At 48.3% G+C, this 16,855-nt stretch overlaps 1 protein-coding gene and 1 pseudogene across 1 annotated transcript in view; both read left to right on the top strand.

Annotated features, from left to right (window-relative positions):
• The window catches only part of SUN3 (Sad1 and UNC84 domain containing 3), a 21,575-nt gene extending 5,148 nt beyond the window's left edge, over positions 1-16,427 (top strand). Inside the window, exons 4-10 of the mRNA XM_008703582.2 lie at positions 5,946-5,986; positions 7,106-7,268; positions 8,536-8,620; positions 9,815-9,930; positions 11,397-11,564; positions 15,333-15,425; positions 16,308-16,427. Of these exons, the coding sequence (XP_008701804.1) occupies positions 5,946-5,986; positions 7,106-7,268; positions 8,536-8,620; positions 9,815-9,930; positions 11,397-11,564; positions 15,333-15,425; positions 16,308-16,427 (786 nt within the window). The remainder of the gene's footprint in view (positions 1-5,945; positions 5,987-7,105; positions 7,269-8,535; positions 8,621-9,814; positions 9,931-11,396; positions 11,565-15,332; positions 15,426-16,307) is intronic.
• LOC121105932 lies at positions 3,539-3,639 on the top strand (annotated as a pseudogene).
• Positions 16,428-16,855: the final 428 nt, after the last annotated feature.

The raw sequence follows: 16,855 nt of genomic DNA, 5'->3' as shown, positions 1-16,855 counted from the left end.
GACCAGAGTCCTGTTAAGTGGTTTTATGACTAAGAGACCCTACAAATTCTCTCCAGCCTCTGATCCCACAGGCTCCTCGATAGACTGAATGTTTGGAAACCTTGTGTCTTTTCGTTTCTTCCCTGTGCAGTGAGGATGTCACCCTTTACCTGTCTCATTCTATTTAGCACATCACGTGTTGGTTTCCTAGCCTCACAGCTGGAGGGGAATTTGCTTCAGGATGAATTTTTTCTGGAATCTTAACCCATATCAGACTTAGGTGCTATTTAGATGAGGCTATGGACTTCAGAGTTTTCAGTTGGTGCTGGAATGAGCTAAGACTTTGGAGGCTATTGGGATAGAATGAATGCATTTTGCAAAGGACATTTATTTGGGGGCCCAGGGTCCGAATGCCACAGACTGAATGTTGACGTGGTCTCAGTTGAAACTAATCCCCAGGGATGGGGGGGGGGCTTTGGGTAGTGATGAGGTCATGGGCTGGAGCCTCACGGCTGATGAGTCCCCTTCCAGAAGAGACCATAGACGGTGCCCCCATGCTCTCCGCGCCACACAAGGACACAGGAAGAAGACGCTATGAACCAGGAAGCCATTCTCACCAGAGGCCGAGTTCCCCAGCCTTGATCTCACACGTCCAGCCTCCAGGACCGTGAGAACTAGATTTCTGCTGCTCATAAGCTCCCCAGGCTAGGTGTTCTGTTACAAAAACTGAACAGACAATGGGTCTTCAGGGGAGGCTATAGCCTGCAGAAACTGGCCAACAGGACATCACTGTGAACCACTGCTTGATGCTCCGGACGGGGAGGTCTCCCCTTTGTCCGGAAGCTAGTTCCATCTACATGGGCTAGACTGTGGCCAGACACCGGTGTCCTCTCTCTGGTCCACCCACCTCTGCCTCCCCAGCACTCCAGCCCAGGCCTTGCCCACTCCATGCTCTGCCTCCAAAGACCAGAGAAGAATGACTGGGGCCAGGTCTGCCATGGTGCGGCGGGAAGAAGGACAGACTGACAGACTCCACCCAGGCAGTTACCTTGCACCTGACTTCATGGCCACTGTCCTTGAGATCCTGCTTCCTTTTTCTCCGGCAACTACTGGAGGGCAGTGTGTCTGGCCATGTCCCCACAGGGGGCGATGGTGCTGGTAGGGTCCCCGCAGCATCCGATCCAGGGAGGACCGTCCCCTGGGAAGTTCACAGGTTGATACCTGGAATGGCTCCCAGCTGCAGGGATGCCACCCGCTCTGCATATACTGGAATCTGTGTATCACGAGTGTCAGATCGGGGATGAAAGGAGAGCCCCAAGGAAACCCCAAAGGAGGGTCAGCCTGAGATACTCCCTGCGCCACGCAGCCCTCACACCAAAGGCCAGGACCCAGGCCCACAGGAGCTGGGGCCAGATGGTCAGATCATCACCAGGAAAACAGAAATGAGAATTCTAGCATGAGCAACAGAGGCCTCTGGTTACTGCCAATTTGGGATTGACCCCTATTACGATGGCTAATTCTATCAGTCAACTTCACTAGGCTAGGTGCCCAGATGTTTGGTCAAACACTAGTTCTAGATGGTGTGTGAAGGTATTTTTTGATGTGATCAACATTAAATGTATAGGCTTTGAGTAAAGCAAATTAGCCTCTGTAGCATGGGTGGGCCTCACCCAATCAGTTGAAGGTCTTGAGAGAAAAAGACTGAGGTCCCCCAAAGACGAAGAAATTCTGTCCCCAAATGGCTTTCAGACTTGAGCTACAATAGGAATACTTCCCTGGGCCTCCGGCCTGCCAGCCTCCCCGGTAGGTGTCAGACTCGCCAGCCTCCTCAATCATGGGAGCCAGTTCCTCAAAATGAATCTCTCTCTTTCTCTCCACACATCCTACTGGTTGGGTTTCTCTGGAGGACCCTGACCAACACACTCAAACTCCTCCGGTAGTTTATCGGGGCCTCAATGTCGGGCACTCCCTCTGCCTCCAATCTTCCACCCCAGATCTTGCAAGGGAGGCTTCTCCATGACATTCCCGCCCGGTTCAGGGGTCTCCTCCTCAGAGGCTTCCGTGGCCAGACTGCCCGTGACCGTGTCTGCACAGCCCCGTGTTGCCTCTACTGTGGACACGTGGTTGACTTGTGGAGCCTCTTCCTGCCTCCTCCCCACCCCCACACAGAACCGTAAGGAGCGGGGGGCTTGTCTGGAGCCTAAGGCAGTCGCCAGGTACACAGGGCCTCAGGAAATACCACCCCCAAGAATGAAGGATCTGACAGTGTTGTCTACCCCATTTTCAAAACACCTTCTTCCCTCCACCTCTCAGTGTCGGACAGACCAGCACACTCAGCAGTGCCTTCGTCCTAAAAATTTCTCCCGCTGAGCCTCTAAAGCCAGAATTTCTCAGCGGGATAGGGTTTCACTGTGGTCACACTATTGACCAGTGTTACCTGGTTTTCACTCAGAAGAAAGCCCTCTTAGAGACCTTGTGGCACTGACTGGGACTTATTTCTAGGTGGCTTCTTTCCTTCCTTCCTTTCTTTCTTTCTTTCTTTCTTTCTTTCTTTCTTTCTTTCTTTCTTTCTTTCTTTCTTTCCTGATTTCTTTATGGATCCCAAGCTACAAGCAATAGAAGCTGTTTTTATTCAATTAACAATAGATTTTAAACAACAGTCCCTTCTCTTCAGATATCATTTTTTAAAGATTTTATTTATTTATTTGAGGCAGAGAGAGAGAAAAAAAGCTCACACAGAAGGGGAGAGAGAGGGAGAAGCAGACTCCCCGCTGAGCAGGGAGCCCGATGCAGGACTCGATCCCAGGACCCTGGGATCATGACCTGAGGTGAAGGCAGATGCTTCACCGACTGAGCCCCCAGGCAGCCCTGGATACCATTTTATAACAGTATCTTATGCCTGACTAATATTCCAGGGAATAGACATGAATAAGTAACATAGTAACACTTATTTCCAAACAATTGGATTATTTACAATTTTCTGATATTATAAACCTAAACATCCCTCTTTCCAAATCTTTGCAATCATGCTTAATTTCTCACTTAGGATTAACTCCTACGAGAAGGATAAACGATTCCTGGTTTCTAGGTGACCTTTGTGTAGTGAACCTTAATAACTTACTACTGCTTTTCAAGAAGCTAGCCGTGCCTCCTGCATTATCTGGGTACTAATAACCCCAGAGCCGAAGTGATTGTAAGCACATTAAATACACATTTCACTTGCTCCTTAAAATGAGGATTTCACAAGAGTTTACTAATCCATTTATGGATTAGGAAGCCTACTTAGAACAATTAGGGAGATTACTTGTGTGCCTGGGGCTTGAATTCGTTTTTTTTTTTTTAATTTGACAGAGAGAGAGAGAGAGAGGGAGAGAGTACAAGTAGGGGGAGAGGCAGAGGGAGAGTGAGAAGCAGGCTCCCCACTGAGCAGGGAGCTGGATGCAGGACTCGATCCCAGGACCCTGAGATCATGACCTGAGCCAGAGGCAGACGCTTCACCGACTGAGCCCCCCAGGCGCCCCGTGTTGCCTGAAAAAGCAAAACACATCAGTGATCGCTTGGGCACGCAGCCCGTGCACTACACTTGGGACCAGACCGAAAAGATTAGCGTGGCCCCCGCACAAGGGTGATGTGCAAATTTGTGACGTGTATGAAACGTTTGAGATTTCCATACTTTTAAGAATAAAACAGTTTTTTAAAAAACATGACAGCAACAAACAACACAGCTCTTTCTCCCCCGGTCCCTCCTTGATCCCTTCAGTGCTCAGGTGACTGCAAATGCAGACTGACCGCAGACTCCAGAGAGCTCCGTGGGGGGGCCACAGCGGGCAGGGAGGGTCTCTAGAAAGTTCTCAGAGAACCCGTGCTGGTGGCGTCACCAGGCGTGGTGCAACGCAGCTTCTCCCACACCTTTGATCTTTGGTGTTTTTAGCACGGTGCGTGGTGTGAATTTTGGTCATCCCTGTTTCCCACCCCAACCCCCCACATCAGTGTCAGTGGCTCTGGTGCTGGAACCCCGCGTGGGGCCCACGGCTGACAACGTCCAGGCAGGGAAGGCTCGCCTGGGTGCCGTCCACGTCCTGCACGGCGATCTCACCTTCCAGTCCCCTTTTTCTTATCCCTTTACTTCCTCGCTGGTTTATCGTCCTGTGTCGTTTCATGCTATGTTCCTGTCGTGGAAGCCCCTCGACACCCTTTTGGGGGAGAAGCCAAAACAAAATATATTTTTTTAAATCCTGAGATTTTTAGGGGCGCCTGGGGGGCTCAGTTGGTGAAGCATCGGCCTTCCGCTCAGGTCATGATCTCAGAGTCCTGGGATTGAGTCCCGCATCCGGCTCCCTGCTCAGCGCGGAGTCTGCTTGGGATTCTCTTCCTCTGCCCCTCCCCCCCAACTGGCAAAACGCCCCCAAAAAATTAATTAAAAAAAACAACAACCCAGCAGAGTCACTTTACTGCACACCACACTGTGCTCCTTTGGGCCCGCGGTCCTCACACAGGCGCAGAGGCCTTCGTGGGATGCCCTCCCTGCCCGAGCTACTTCGCGCAGGGCAAACGGGTAGGAGGGCAGGTCTGCGAAACAGAAGAGCAGACCGATCAGCAGAGGAGGCTGGGAACTGCTCCCCAGGAATGCATGGATGGTCACTGTGGTGGGTTGGAAGATGACCCCCCAAAGCTGGCCAGGTCCCCAGCCTGAGAACCTGTGAGTGTCACCTCGACATGGAGAGTCTCCTCAGTACAGCCAGGGATCCTGAGATGAAATCGTCCTGATTTCCCAGGCGGGCCCTGGAGCCGGAGACAGGGGTCCCTGAGGAGGCGCCCAGGGGAGGCCGGACAGAGACTGGAAGGAGGCAGCGCAGGCAGGGAGCCAGGAGCCACCAGATGCCGCCGGAAGAAACAGGAGGCCGAAGGTCCCTCTCTCCCAGCTTCAGGGGAAAGCACGGCCTCCGAGACCAAAGGGTACCGTTCTACTGTGCGAGGTTCCTGGGTTTGCAGCCATTTGTGGGAGAGCCTGGCAGCCACGCGGCCGAGGAGCTCAGGGCACAGAGGAGCTGGCGCCCAGCCAGAGGCTGGGTGTGCCGCAGCCCAAATACAGGCCCACTGTCCCCTGTCCCCGTGTCCCCCTCTCTGCTGATGCCTCCACCTGGGCCCTGCAGGTGCGCCCTCAGCGGCATCCTCACCCCCTGCTCGTTCTGGGCCTGGCCGGGGCATCACCCCTGCACACAGGAGATGGACCTGTTCAGACACCTTTCAGCCTAGGTCAACGTCTGCAATTCTGCTAATGGAATCCCGCCATCCATTGGGTCCCTCATGTAGAAAGGGGACGCCCCTCCTTATAACAAGAATAGCCTAAGGCCTCAGCATGGCCCTCTGATACCTCCTTCCTTCCTCCTCCCCCATCTGTTCCCTCCCTCCACCTCCTCTTTCTGTCCCCCCTCCTCCTCCCCCTCTGTCCCCCTCCCTTCCCTCTTCCTTCCCCCTCTGTCCCCTCCCTCCTTCTTCCTCCACCCTCGCTTTCTCCACCCTCCATCCTTCCTGCTCCCCTCCCCTCCCTCCTTCCCTCCCACCTCCCCCTTCCTCCTCCCCTCCCCCTCCTTCCTCCCCTCCCCCTCACTCCCCACCTCCCCCTTCCTCCCCACCTCCTTTCTGTGTCCTCAGGAGCAGTGAGCACTTTCACTACCTTGAGAAACCGCCCCTCTTAGACTCCATTGTCACTTTCAGATTTGGTTGTTACTCGTCCCCACAAAATGTCAACTATTTACAGGAAGGCGGACAGACATGCAGGTGTGTTCGAGGACACTCGGAGTGCCCCCCCCCCCACCGTCATGCCTGTCTATCAGGTTGGAAATGACCGTCATGCCTGTCTATCAGGTTGGAAATGTGATTTCTTTCCCCTTTACGAATAAGAACACTAACTCTGCTTGACTAGGCAGGATGTGGAATGATTTGGGTCCTCTGGTTTCTTCCAGGCCAGACTTCGGATGCCCAAAGAGCAACTGGAGCTTTTAAAGTGAGTGAGGTTTTCTGAGTCGCGGGACTTGCTGGTGTGACTCTGGCAGCAGAATGCTTTTCTAAAACCATAAAACTAAAAGCACTCCCGCTTCTGGGGCTCATTCCTTAAGGAAATATACACCGAGCCGTGCTTTCAAGATTAGTTACGATTAAAAAAATGAAAACAGCCTGGAGAAGAAAAACGGGCCAGTGGTTAAATACATTGGAGAATATCCGTAAAATGGGGAATGACAGAGCCTTCAAAAGAGCTGTAACAATGAATAATGTATGTATTTAATGAGTATAATACATAATAATGTATCAAATGCCTGGGAGGTGCAGCAGGACACAAGATCACAAACAGGATCTCTATTTTGTTGCTAATTTTCTCGTGGAATGTGAAAACTGTTATAACCACGCTGAAATGCAACCGTGCCAAACCTGGAACATGTATTGTTTTACAAATGGAGGGGGAGGCACCAGGGGAGTAGCGCTTACATTTTTCAACCTAAAGAAACACCTGCTGGCTTGACACGTTCATCTCATTGTGTCCACCAGTAATTCCCACAGTGTCCAAGTGGCAGAAGCCATTCTTGGAAAGCAACGTCTTGTGCCCTCCTGCTGTCAGGTGGCTGTCCCCAGCTGTCATCTCCAGCCATGCAGCCTCCAGATAACCGTCCTTGCCTGAGCCCGATCCACGGGACCTCAGGGCTCGGGATGAAATCTCTGATTCATAGCCCACTGGAAAGGCAGGGTGTTCCCCATTTGCACAAGGGAACAAGGTGGCTGGTGGGGACTTGTGCTTCACACTGTGAAGTCATGCAGCCTCGGGTCAGGGTGGTAGAGCCCCCTGGGGGGACGAGGGTCGTGCAAGTTTGGAGGAGCTCTACTTGCCTCCACAGAGCACGCCCCCAGCATTGGGACACCCTCTGGAAGCTTCTTCCCCTGAATGTCCTTGCTTTCCGTAGGGATTGAGAGGCAGTGTTTTAGACAAAGGGACGTCCCGAGCTCCCTCTCTGGACACTTTGTCTCTCCTCCACCATAAAGCCCCTCACCTCTTCCTCCCCTGCTCCTGAAGCCGAGCCCAAGGCGGAAAGCCCACGCTCCCTCCCTTCACATCGGGGGTCTCCCTTTACAGGAAGGAAAGCCAGACTTTGGAGAACAACTTCCGTGAAATTCTATTTTTAATTGAACAAATAGATGTTCTGAAGGCATTGCTTAGAGATACGCGGGACGGGCTGCACTACAGCTGGAACGCGGACGAAGGCGAGGACCTGGAGCCCCTGGAGGCCACCGACGAGGTAAGGGCGCTTGGGGGGGGGGGTCGCACTGCACAGGCTCTGGGAGCGGAAAATTCAAGTGCTGGCTGCCATGAGTCTGTGTCCTCCTCCTGAACGTTCTCCCTGACAGGAGCTTACCTCAGGGAAGCTTGCCCCGGAAACCTGCTTTTCAATCATTGCTGTGTCACGGAGAAGACTGTCACAATATGACTGACGTCCCGCCCAAGTCAATACCCGACTCCGTTTTATTTTCCAGTAAAACAAACAGAAGATCATTCAGAAATGCAGCCCCTGGAAACTTAAAGGGCAGAGTACTTTCATTCACAGAGCCGAAGCTGGTGCACCTGACCTCCCCAGCACCCGATTAGGGAACACGAGGCCGGGGCCCGTGAACCTGGCTGTTCTTGCCCGTCTCCCGCGCTCGCTTCTCTTCTTCCCTTAATGTCTACTTTCTGAAGCACCCAGAAAGCTGACCGTGACACCTCCTGCCTTCCGCGCCCTGTATTGTCATGGCCCTGGGACAAGGGTCCGCGTCACTGAGAACTTCAACAGTGGGTCCTCTGCGGACAGTTGCCTTTTTAGAATCAGAAGGTCCTTAAGAAGCCGGTATTAACTCAAGGATGGATGCTTTCTTTCTTTCTTTTTCTTTTTCTTTTTTAGAAGAGCTTATTTGAGAAATAGAGAGAGAGAGAGAGTCAGTGGGGGAGGGGGGAGGGAGAAGCAGACTCTCCGCTGAGCAGGGAGCCCGATGCGATGTAGGGCTCGATCCCAGGACCCTGGGATCATGATCCGAGCTGAAGGCAGTCGCTTAACTGACTGGGCCCCCTGGTGCCCCAAGGGTGATACTTTCTAACAAGCAGTCATGAACTCCATGTAAGCGGCCTGATGCCCAAGTATCTACAGAATGGTCGAGTCTTTATTACTAAACAGAGATGCGAATGAAGGGGGGGACCCAGCAGGTGGCACACAACCTCCTGTGACCGCCTCACTGCAGAGCACGACGACGAGGGGGTCGTTAGGGTTTCTGAAGGGGCCTTGGGTCCATCCTTGCTAGGACTTGGGGGGCGTCTGGACACATCTCAGCGGTCCCGGGGAGCGGCGATCCCACAGCGCTATGGACGGCATTAGAAATCCGCGGGCAGCGTCTGGCTCTGGGCAGCTCCCTCAATGTTCACTGTTTGTATTTTGCAAATTATGGCCCTTAGGTCCGAATCAACAAAGTGAATTGGCAAAACTCAAGCAGTTGGCTGAGACTGTTCACAGAGAATTCTTTTTAATATTTGCACAGGAGATGTCAAACTTGGTAAATTACGTCCTTAAGAAGTTGAGAGAAGACCAAGTCCAGATGGCCGACTATGCCCTTAAATCAGCTGGTGAGTAAAAACTGAAAAGTGAATGCTTCCAAGCTGTCCCTATTTTCTATATTTTATTTTCTACTTTATTTTTTAAAGATTTTTTTTGTTTGATTTTTAAGAAGTCTCTACACCCAGTGTGGGGCTCGAACTCACAACCCGGAGATCAAAAGTTGCATGTTCTACTGACTGAGCCAGCCAGGTGCCCCCTCTCTATTTTTTTTTTATTAAGAAAACATACTTATTGGGGTGCCTGGATGGATCAGTCGGTGAAGCATCTGCCTTCATCTCGGGTCATGATCCCAGGGTCCTGGGATCGAGTCCCGCATCAGGCTCCCTGCTTAGAAGGGAGTCTACTCGAGATTCTCTTTCTCCCTCTCCCTCTCTCGCTCATGCTCTCTCTCTCTCAAATAAATAAACAAAATCTAAATAAACAAAGACACAGGGAGACGAACCAGAGAATCCTCTTTCTTTTTTTTAAGGACTGGCCGTCGGATACACCCTTTTTATGCTTTCTTCCCTCTATTGAATGCATGTACGGCTTCCATTTTGAAAAATCCATGACGACAAATGTAAATCCAGGGACAGTCGACGTAGAACGAGGACAAGCCGAACACGTGACGGTTTCTCAATAAATGTGAGCATGAAACGTGATGCCAATTTCTGGTTGGACCGAGATGGAGCGAGCCCATGCCAGCTTCTCCCACCCCAACCGACTACATGCAACGGAAAGATTTGGACAAAATATAAAAACAGAGATCCTGACCTGAGCCAAAATCAAGAGTCAGCTGCTTCACGGACTGAGCCACTCAGGCACCCCTGATGTTGTTTTTTATGTGTTTTTTGTTTTTAAGTAGGTTGGGCTGACATAAAAGGCTCATCCCACGAGCTGTAAAATATGGGCGTCTGTACGTCTGTTTAGGTAATAAGTACAGTCCACATCATATTTCCACCTCTGAATCAATTGTTCTGGAATTCACTCAATACCAGTTTCAGAAATGTGAAGCCACACGGAGCAAGCATGTTTTCTCAAAGTGACAAAATCTCAGCAGTAATGAGAGCGGGAAGCTGTACTCTCCCTACCAATTCCCAAGTGCGAACGTCCCATTACTTGCAATTTGCCTGGGAATACTCTTCTAACAACGTGGTGAAAATACAAGTGATGTGTTTTGAGACGTGTACTTCTTTATTTTCAAAATTGTTTTATCTTTGCAGGTGCCTCTATCATTGAAGCTGGGACCTCGGAAAGTTACAAAAATAATAAAGCAAAACTTTACTGGCATGGGATCGGGTTCTTAACTTACGAAATGCCTCCAGATATTATTCTGCAGGTAAAAGCTAGACTAAGAGGAATCTCTTTATATTTGAGGATTTTGTGCCTATTATTTATCATGAAAATATTAACACTCAAAATGGAGGCCACTCTGAACTTGTCACAGAGCCTGAAACTGTCACCTTGCATTTTATTTTATCTTATTTTTTAATTATTTTGGGGGGGAAGGGAGGGACAGAGGGAGACACAGAATCTCAAGCAGACTCCATGCTGAATGCAGAGCCTGACACAGGGCTCGATCTCAAAACTCTGAGATTATGACCTGAGCCGAAATCAAGAGTTGGACGCTTAGCTGACTGCGCCACCCACGCGCCCCTCTACTTGCATTTTAATAGTCATCAAACTATATACATTCTTTCTTATTTTATGAGAAGTAAACTATGATTGATTCATTATCAATTTTTTTTATTATTTTAAAATCAGTAAGCTAGATTATTTCTTAAATAGGACGTTTGCATTTCATATCTTTTCCTTAAGTTGATCCTGTGGGCCCCCTTTTTCATTGAAAACGTCAGTCTTTCAACAAACATCAGCTCCAGGTGCACACCCCTAAATGTCAGCACCGTGCCACACGCTCTCCAGACCAACACATTCCTACAAAGTCCAAGTGTGAGAGGAAACATTTCCAAATAACATGTGAGTTCAAGTCAGAAGGCTCTAGGTAGACACCAAGAGATGGTAGGGCTGCTCTTAACTACAACCTACAACCTGAAGTCAGTTTCCAAGGTAGGAATACCTTCCAGGGCAATTGTACGGATCTCACTGCAGACTCTAGATCTGGAATACTGTACATTTTTCTTCCTTACCACCACCACCGCTTTGACCACCACCACCTCCACCATCATCACCACTATCACCTCCATCAGCACCATCGTCACCATCACCATCATCACCATCATCATCATCACCACCATCGCCTCCACCACCACCACCATCCTCACCACGATCACCACCACCACCACCACCATCACCTCCACCATCATCACCTCCATCACCTCCACCACCACCACCATCATCTTCATCATCACCATCACCTCCACCACCATCATCACCTCCACCACCACCATCACCTCCATCGCTGTCTTTACCACGAGCACGCCATCACCACTCATGCCAACTGGCTGCCTTCTAGCAACATACAGTCTAGTTAGAGCAATAAAAGAAAATGCACAATGAATTATATATATATACAATATAATTATATATTATATGATTATATTATATAATCATATAATAGATAGTCCTATAATAAAGGGCTTTGAGGGATAGAAGCATAATGTGCTCTGGAAGAACAACCAAACCCCTGGGTATCTCGGCAGTTCTCCTGTGTGGTAGGTACCTCACACAGTGCTTTTGTATTATAGGCATAAGCGAGATCTGTGGTCAATAATGTTTTGCTGACCAATATTGCAGTCATGGATCTATACAACCCGATAAGAGATTAACTCGGTGTTTTCTTTCCAGCCGGATGTCCACCCTGGGAAGTGCTGGGCCTTCCCGGGTTCCCAGGGTCACGCCCTGATCAAGCTTGCCAGGAAGATCAAACCAACCGCCATTACCATGGAGCACATCTCGGAGAAGGTGTCTCCCTCAGGAAACATCTCCAGCGCACCCAAGGAGTTTTCCGTCTATGTGAGAGACAATCAGAATCCGTGTGCAGAGTGGGTTGTGCTAGGAGGGGGTTGGCTAGGAATCAGACGCTGGGATGGCATCTGAACTGTGCAGCTGACCATTTTTATCACTGTGAGAAAGTGACTTCTTTCCAGGACCTCTGCTTTGCTCTCTACAAAAGAGAGAGGGTTGGAGCAGATGATTTCTATTACTTTCTTTTTTACTTTGATCAAACCTATATGTGCACAATTAAAAAATCAACAGTCTCATATGCTTAGAACCAAACACTCTTTTCTTCTGCCAGGGCTTCTACCCCAGGTTTCTTTTTTTTCTTTTTTTTTTTTTTTAAGATTTTATTTATTCATCCGACAGAGATAGAGACAGCCAGCGAGAGAGGGAACACAGCAGGGGAGTGGGAGAGGAAGAAGCAGGCTCATAGCAGAGGAGCCTGACGTGGGGCTCGATCCCACAACACCGGGACCACGCCCTGAGCCGAAGCAGACACTCAACCGCTGTGCCACCCAGGCGCCCCACCTACCCCAGGTTTCTACTCTCTGGAAGATTCCATTGGCCACAGTTTTAGCTGCTTTGTTTTGGTACACTTGCCTTCATATTTGCTTTTACCATTATTTCTTCTTTTTTCTTTTTTTAAGTAACCTCTATGCCTAATGTGGGGCTTGAACTCATCACCCCAAAATCAAGAGTCACATGCTCTACCAACTAAGCCAACCGAGTGGCCCTGCTTTTACTTCTTGATTTTTCAGTTTTGCTTATCTACTGACTTCCTCCGATGAAAAATGAAGATTAGTCCTCGTCCACGGCTCTGCCATCCTCCCCCAATGTCTAGGTCTTACTTTTCTTTAAAAAGCAAGTTTATTGCGATGTCATTCACACACCAGCAATTGGCTTACTTAAAGCGTTCACGTCAGTGGCTCTTAGTATACGCACAGAGTTGTGTATCCATCACCACGATCGACTTTAGGACATTTTCATTGCTCCGAAAGAAAACTTGCCCTCCTTAGCTGTCAGCTTTCATCGCCAAGCCCGCTCCCCCTCCCCCGGCACCGCTGACCTACTTTATCTCTGCAGAGTTGCCTACTCTGGACATTTCATGAAAGTGGAACCATATAATATGTGGTCTTCAGTGAAAGGCTCCTTCCACTTAGTATCATGTTTTCAAGGTTCCTCTGTGCTCTATAACGGATGTCCACACTTGATTTTTTTAAACTGCTGAATGATAGGGGCACCTGGGTGGCTCAGTGGGTTGAGCATCTGATACTCTTGGTTTCAGCTCAGCTCATGATCTCAGGGTCCTGGGATCAAGCCCCGCATGGGGCTCTGCGTTCAGCACGGAGTCTGCTTAAGACTTTCTCTGCCTCTCCCTCCCTCTCAATCTTATTCTCTTAAATAATCTTTTAAAAAAAATCGTAAACATTAAAAAAATAAGAATAAATAAATTGCTGAATGATAAATATTTCATAGTGTAGATAGACCACGTTTTATATATCCACTCATCAGCTGATGGGCATTTGAGTTTCCCCTTTTTTGACTATTATGAATAATGCTGCCAGGAACATTCGTGTGCGAGTCTTTGTGGGACATTGGTGTTCCTTTCTCTTGGATCTGTACCTGGAGGTGAAATTACTAGGTCAGTGGTCCATCTGTGTGTCATGTTTGAGACACAGGGAATATGGCATATCTTTCTTCAATCAATATACAATGTTTTCACTGTTGCTGTGTGAACGGCGTTGTTCTCATTGAGCCCTATAGTATATTGGAATACTATTTTCTTTGTGTAAGACTTTGATGTTCCTGTTCGTTAAAACATCGAATTTGTTTTAATTATTCCTGTTCGTTTTAATTGAATTTGCTTAGTTTTCTATATTCCTATCACAAAACCATTCCCCGCCTCTTTTTCCAAAGAGTAAAAATCCTGCCACTATGTTCCTTCATGTCAGATCGTTTCCAAGTTTCTTCTTTATTTTATTTTTTAAAGATGTCCCTCTGACCCATTCTGCCCTTCTGCTCTGATCTGACCAGAACTTCATGTCCGCATCCTGGGGATTTGACTGAATCACCTAATTTATTATTTAAAAAATCTTTTCTCTCTAATTTTCCTTCTTTGTTTTTTGTTTCACCTTCTGAAAGATTTTATCAACTTATATCCTAATGCATATATTGAATTTTTCATTTCTGCTGTCATGATTATTCTAAGAATTTTTTTTTCCTGCAACTAACTACTTTTTTTAGAGTCTAAATTTCTTCCTTCATGGATGCAATGTCTTCTCTTAAGTTTCGGAAGATAATAATAGATATTAATTATAGTCGTGTTGCATTTTCTCCTACTCCCTCCCAGTCCTTATTCCCAAATACCACTTCTCCTATTTGTGGAAAGGTGCTTTTCTCTCGTGTCTGGTGATGCTTGTCTGTTGCATTTAAGAGCCAAAGGGTACAAAGCCAGCCAAATGCTCCGCGTGCAAGGTGGTGGCTGCCGACGGCGAGCCACTCGGGTGGGTGGTCTGCTTGGGCCGATTTTTCCAGACTCCCCATAGTGTGATATTGGGCAGGTGGACCCTTGAGGAATCCTGCAATCTTGTGCCCAGATTTCAGCTTGGTCAACCACACACGGGGAGAATAGGGGCATGGGACACCCGCCCCCCCCGCCCACCCACCACTTGCAACCCCCTGCCCTGCCCCCAGCCCACCGCTTGCAACCCCCTGTCCTACCCCCAGCCCGTGGCCCCATGTTTGTCCTTCCCGAGAACTTGCAATGACAGTGTCAGACATGCTGCTGGTCCCCCCTACAGCCAGGGTAGTCCATTCTTGCTCCAGGCCACTCTACCAGTCACCAATCGGCTGCCTCCAGACTTTTTGTCTTAGTGTCTGTTCCCAGGTGTTTCCTGTTGCTCTATGCCTCTCTTCAACTCCTTGGTGGCCCTATCTGGAGGGGCGGCTTGTAGTTAAAACATGGGTGCTCAGCTGGCTTTGTATACCCTTCGAATGCCTATAAATGGCATGATTCTGGGTCACAAGACAGAAAGCAAACCACTACCTTTTTTTTAAATATATAGATTTAATTTATTTGACAGAGAGAGAGCACAAGCAGGGGGAGCAGCAGGCAGAAGGAGAGGGAGAAACAGACTCCCCACTGAGCGGGGAGCCCGATGTGGGGCTTGATCCCAGGACTCTGGGAGCACGACAGGAGCCAAAGGCTGCCGCTTAACTGACTGAGCCACCCATGCACCCCTCACTTTGAGCTTATTTTATTCAAAGTATGCCAATGGCAAATTCAGTTACTGAGCCAGAGTTAATGCTGGGATTTGCTCTAGTTCCCTGCCTCTACCTACCTACCTACATATCTATCTATCTCTCTATCTATCTATCATCTATCATCTATCTATCATCTATCATCTATCTATCTATCTATCTATCTATCTATGATCTATCTATCTATCTATCTATCTATCATCTATCTATCTATCTATCTATCTATCTATCTATCTATCTATCATCTATCTATCTACCTATCTATCTATCTATCTCATCCATTGACTGATTAATTGATCGATCTAACTATTGTCTATCTATCCAGTCGGCTCTATGGTCAGTCTCCTCTTGCCTCACAAGCCCCGGAGTTAGACACCTCTTGGGTGTGTAGGGCAGCACTGGGTCCTGGCACAGCACCGTGCTCCTGGTGGACCCCCAAAGATGTCTCATGAATTGTTGCTACCTGGACAGACAACCACCTCCACTCATGAGAACCCCCTTGTCTGTTGTTTTCTTTCACAGGGCATCTCGAAACAATGTGAGGGAGAAGAAATTTTCCTAGGTCAGTTCGTATATAACAAAACGGGAAGTACCGTTCAAACATTCAAGCTCCAGGTAATGAGCGCCCTGGAAAACGTGGGGTGTGAGGACCTCCATCCCGGGGCAGTGTTGTGGGCATTGTTGATGCAAAATGTTGTGTGACAATAATTATGACAAAAGTATGAGCTAAGGAAGGCTTGGCTTAGCTTCAATTTTTAGCTCCAAGTGTTACATGGATTTTAATGCCTAAAAACCAGGCAAATACCAGAACGGGTTCTAAGCCAGATTCTTCCTCATCTGCTACTTTTTTTTTTTTTACTGTATTCATTTTCTCAGTCCTTCCCTTACCTAATGGGTTCCCTTGGTACTATTAGGTTTGGTGGTCGCTAGGTCATCTCCCATGGAGATGGCTGCAGGCAGACAGGAGCTCAGGAAGAGAAAATAAATACTAGACAATGTGAGTCAAACCTCCCTTCCTGACACTGAGGAGTGTTAGGAAGAGGAAATGGGGAAAATACCACCTATTAACATAAAACCCCTGAAAGCCATGAAGGTATATGAAATATATTTTCGTTATTTGTCATTGGTCACAGGAAGATTTAGAAGGCATTGCCTCCCATGTAAAAACAAGTGTGTTATAGACGATACTTCCTGGCCAATGCTGAGATAATCCGAGCTGGAAATGACATATGTGTTAGAAATGAATGAACCTGTAGTTTCTCATATGTGACCGTTTATCTGTGTCTCTCTCCCGCTCCCACCTGGGGGCGCTGTCCTTCTTATGAGCCCTGCACTTACCGGGAACTGTTTTCCCATCCATGAGACTGGGGGTCTAATAAAATACTGGTTAGGAAGGAAAAGAAGAGTTCTAATTTCCCATTATATCAGCATCCCCTGGGATCCTTGGAGATGAATATCTGTATAAGGCATTCATTTGTATCTTTTCTTTATTTTCAGCACGACGTTTCTGAATCCTTATTATGTGTGAAACTGAAAATCCTCAGCAACTGGGGACACCTGAAGTACACGTGTTTATATAGATTCAGGGTCCACGGTACCCCAGGAGAGAGCCCCTAGAGAGGAACCCTTGCAGACGTGACCACAGGTCCAGAATGTGGGACTATTCTTATTCCTTCAGATCCACTGCACTCAGAAGAATCCGAATGGGAGTGGGAGGGAAAACTCAAAGAGGTTTATACCTGCCAATAAAAAGTGAATGAGTTTTACTAGTAAAAGATATGAAAATAAAAGCCATGATCTGGTGGTAGTTGAGCTCTTGAGGATGACGCACAGGTGGAAGCACCGAAAGGTACGCATGTATTTGGAAGAAGCTGATAGGATTCTGCAGTCTCTCATGCTAGTATCTTTGCCTTAATTACTCATGCAACCACAGCCACACCGGGCATGGATGCCCACCGGAACCGCTGTGGCATGTACGTATATATGACAGTGATGTAGCAGGGATTGCTGGCACCGGTCAATGCAACCAGGCAAGCCAGAGAAAT

Source organism: Ursus maritimus, unplaced genomic scaffold (assembly GCF_017311325.1).
Source record: "Ursus maritimus isolate PB19 unplaced genomic scaffold, ASM1731132v1 scaffold_3, whole genome shotgun sequence".
Classification (NCBI taxonomy): Eukaryota; Metazoa; Chordata; class Mammalia; order Carnivora; family Ursidae; genus Ursus; species Ursus maritimus.
The sequence above is the reverse complement of the archived record's forward strand: the minus strand, read 5'-3'. Positions and strand labels throughout refer to the sequence as shown.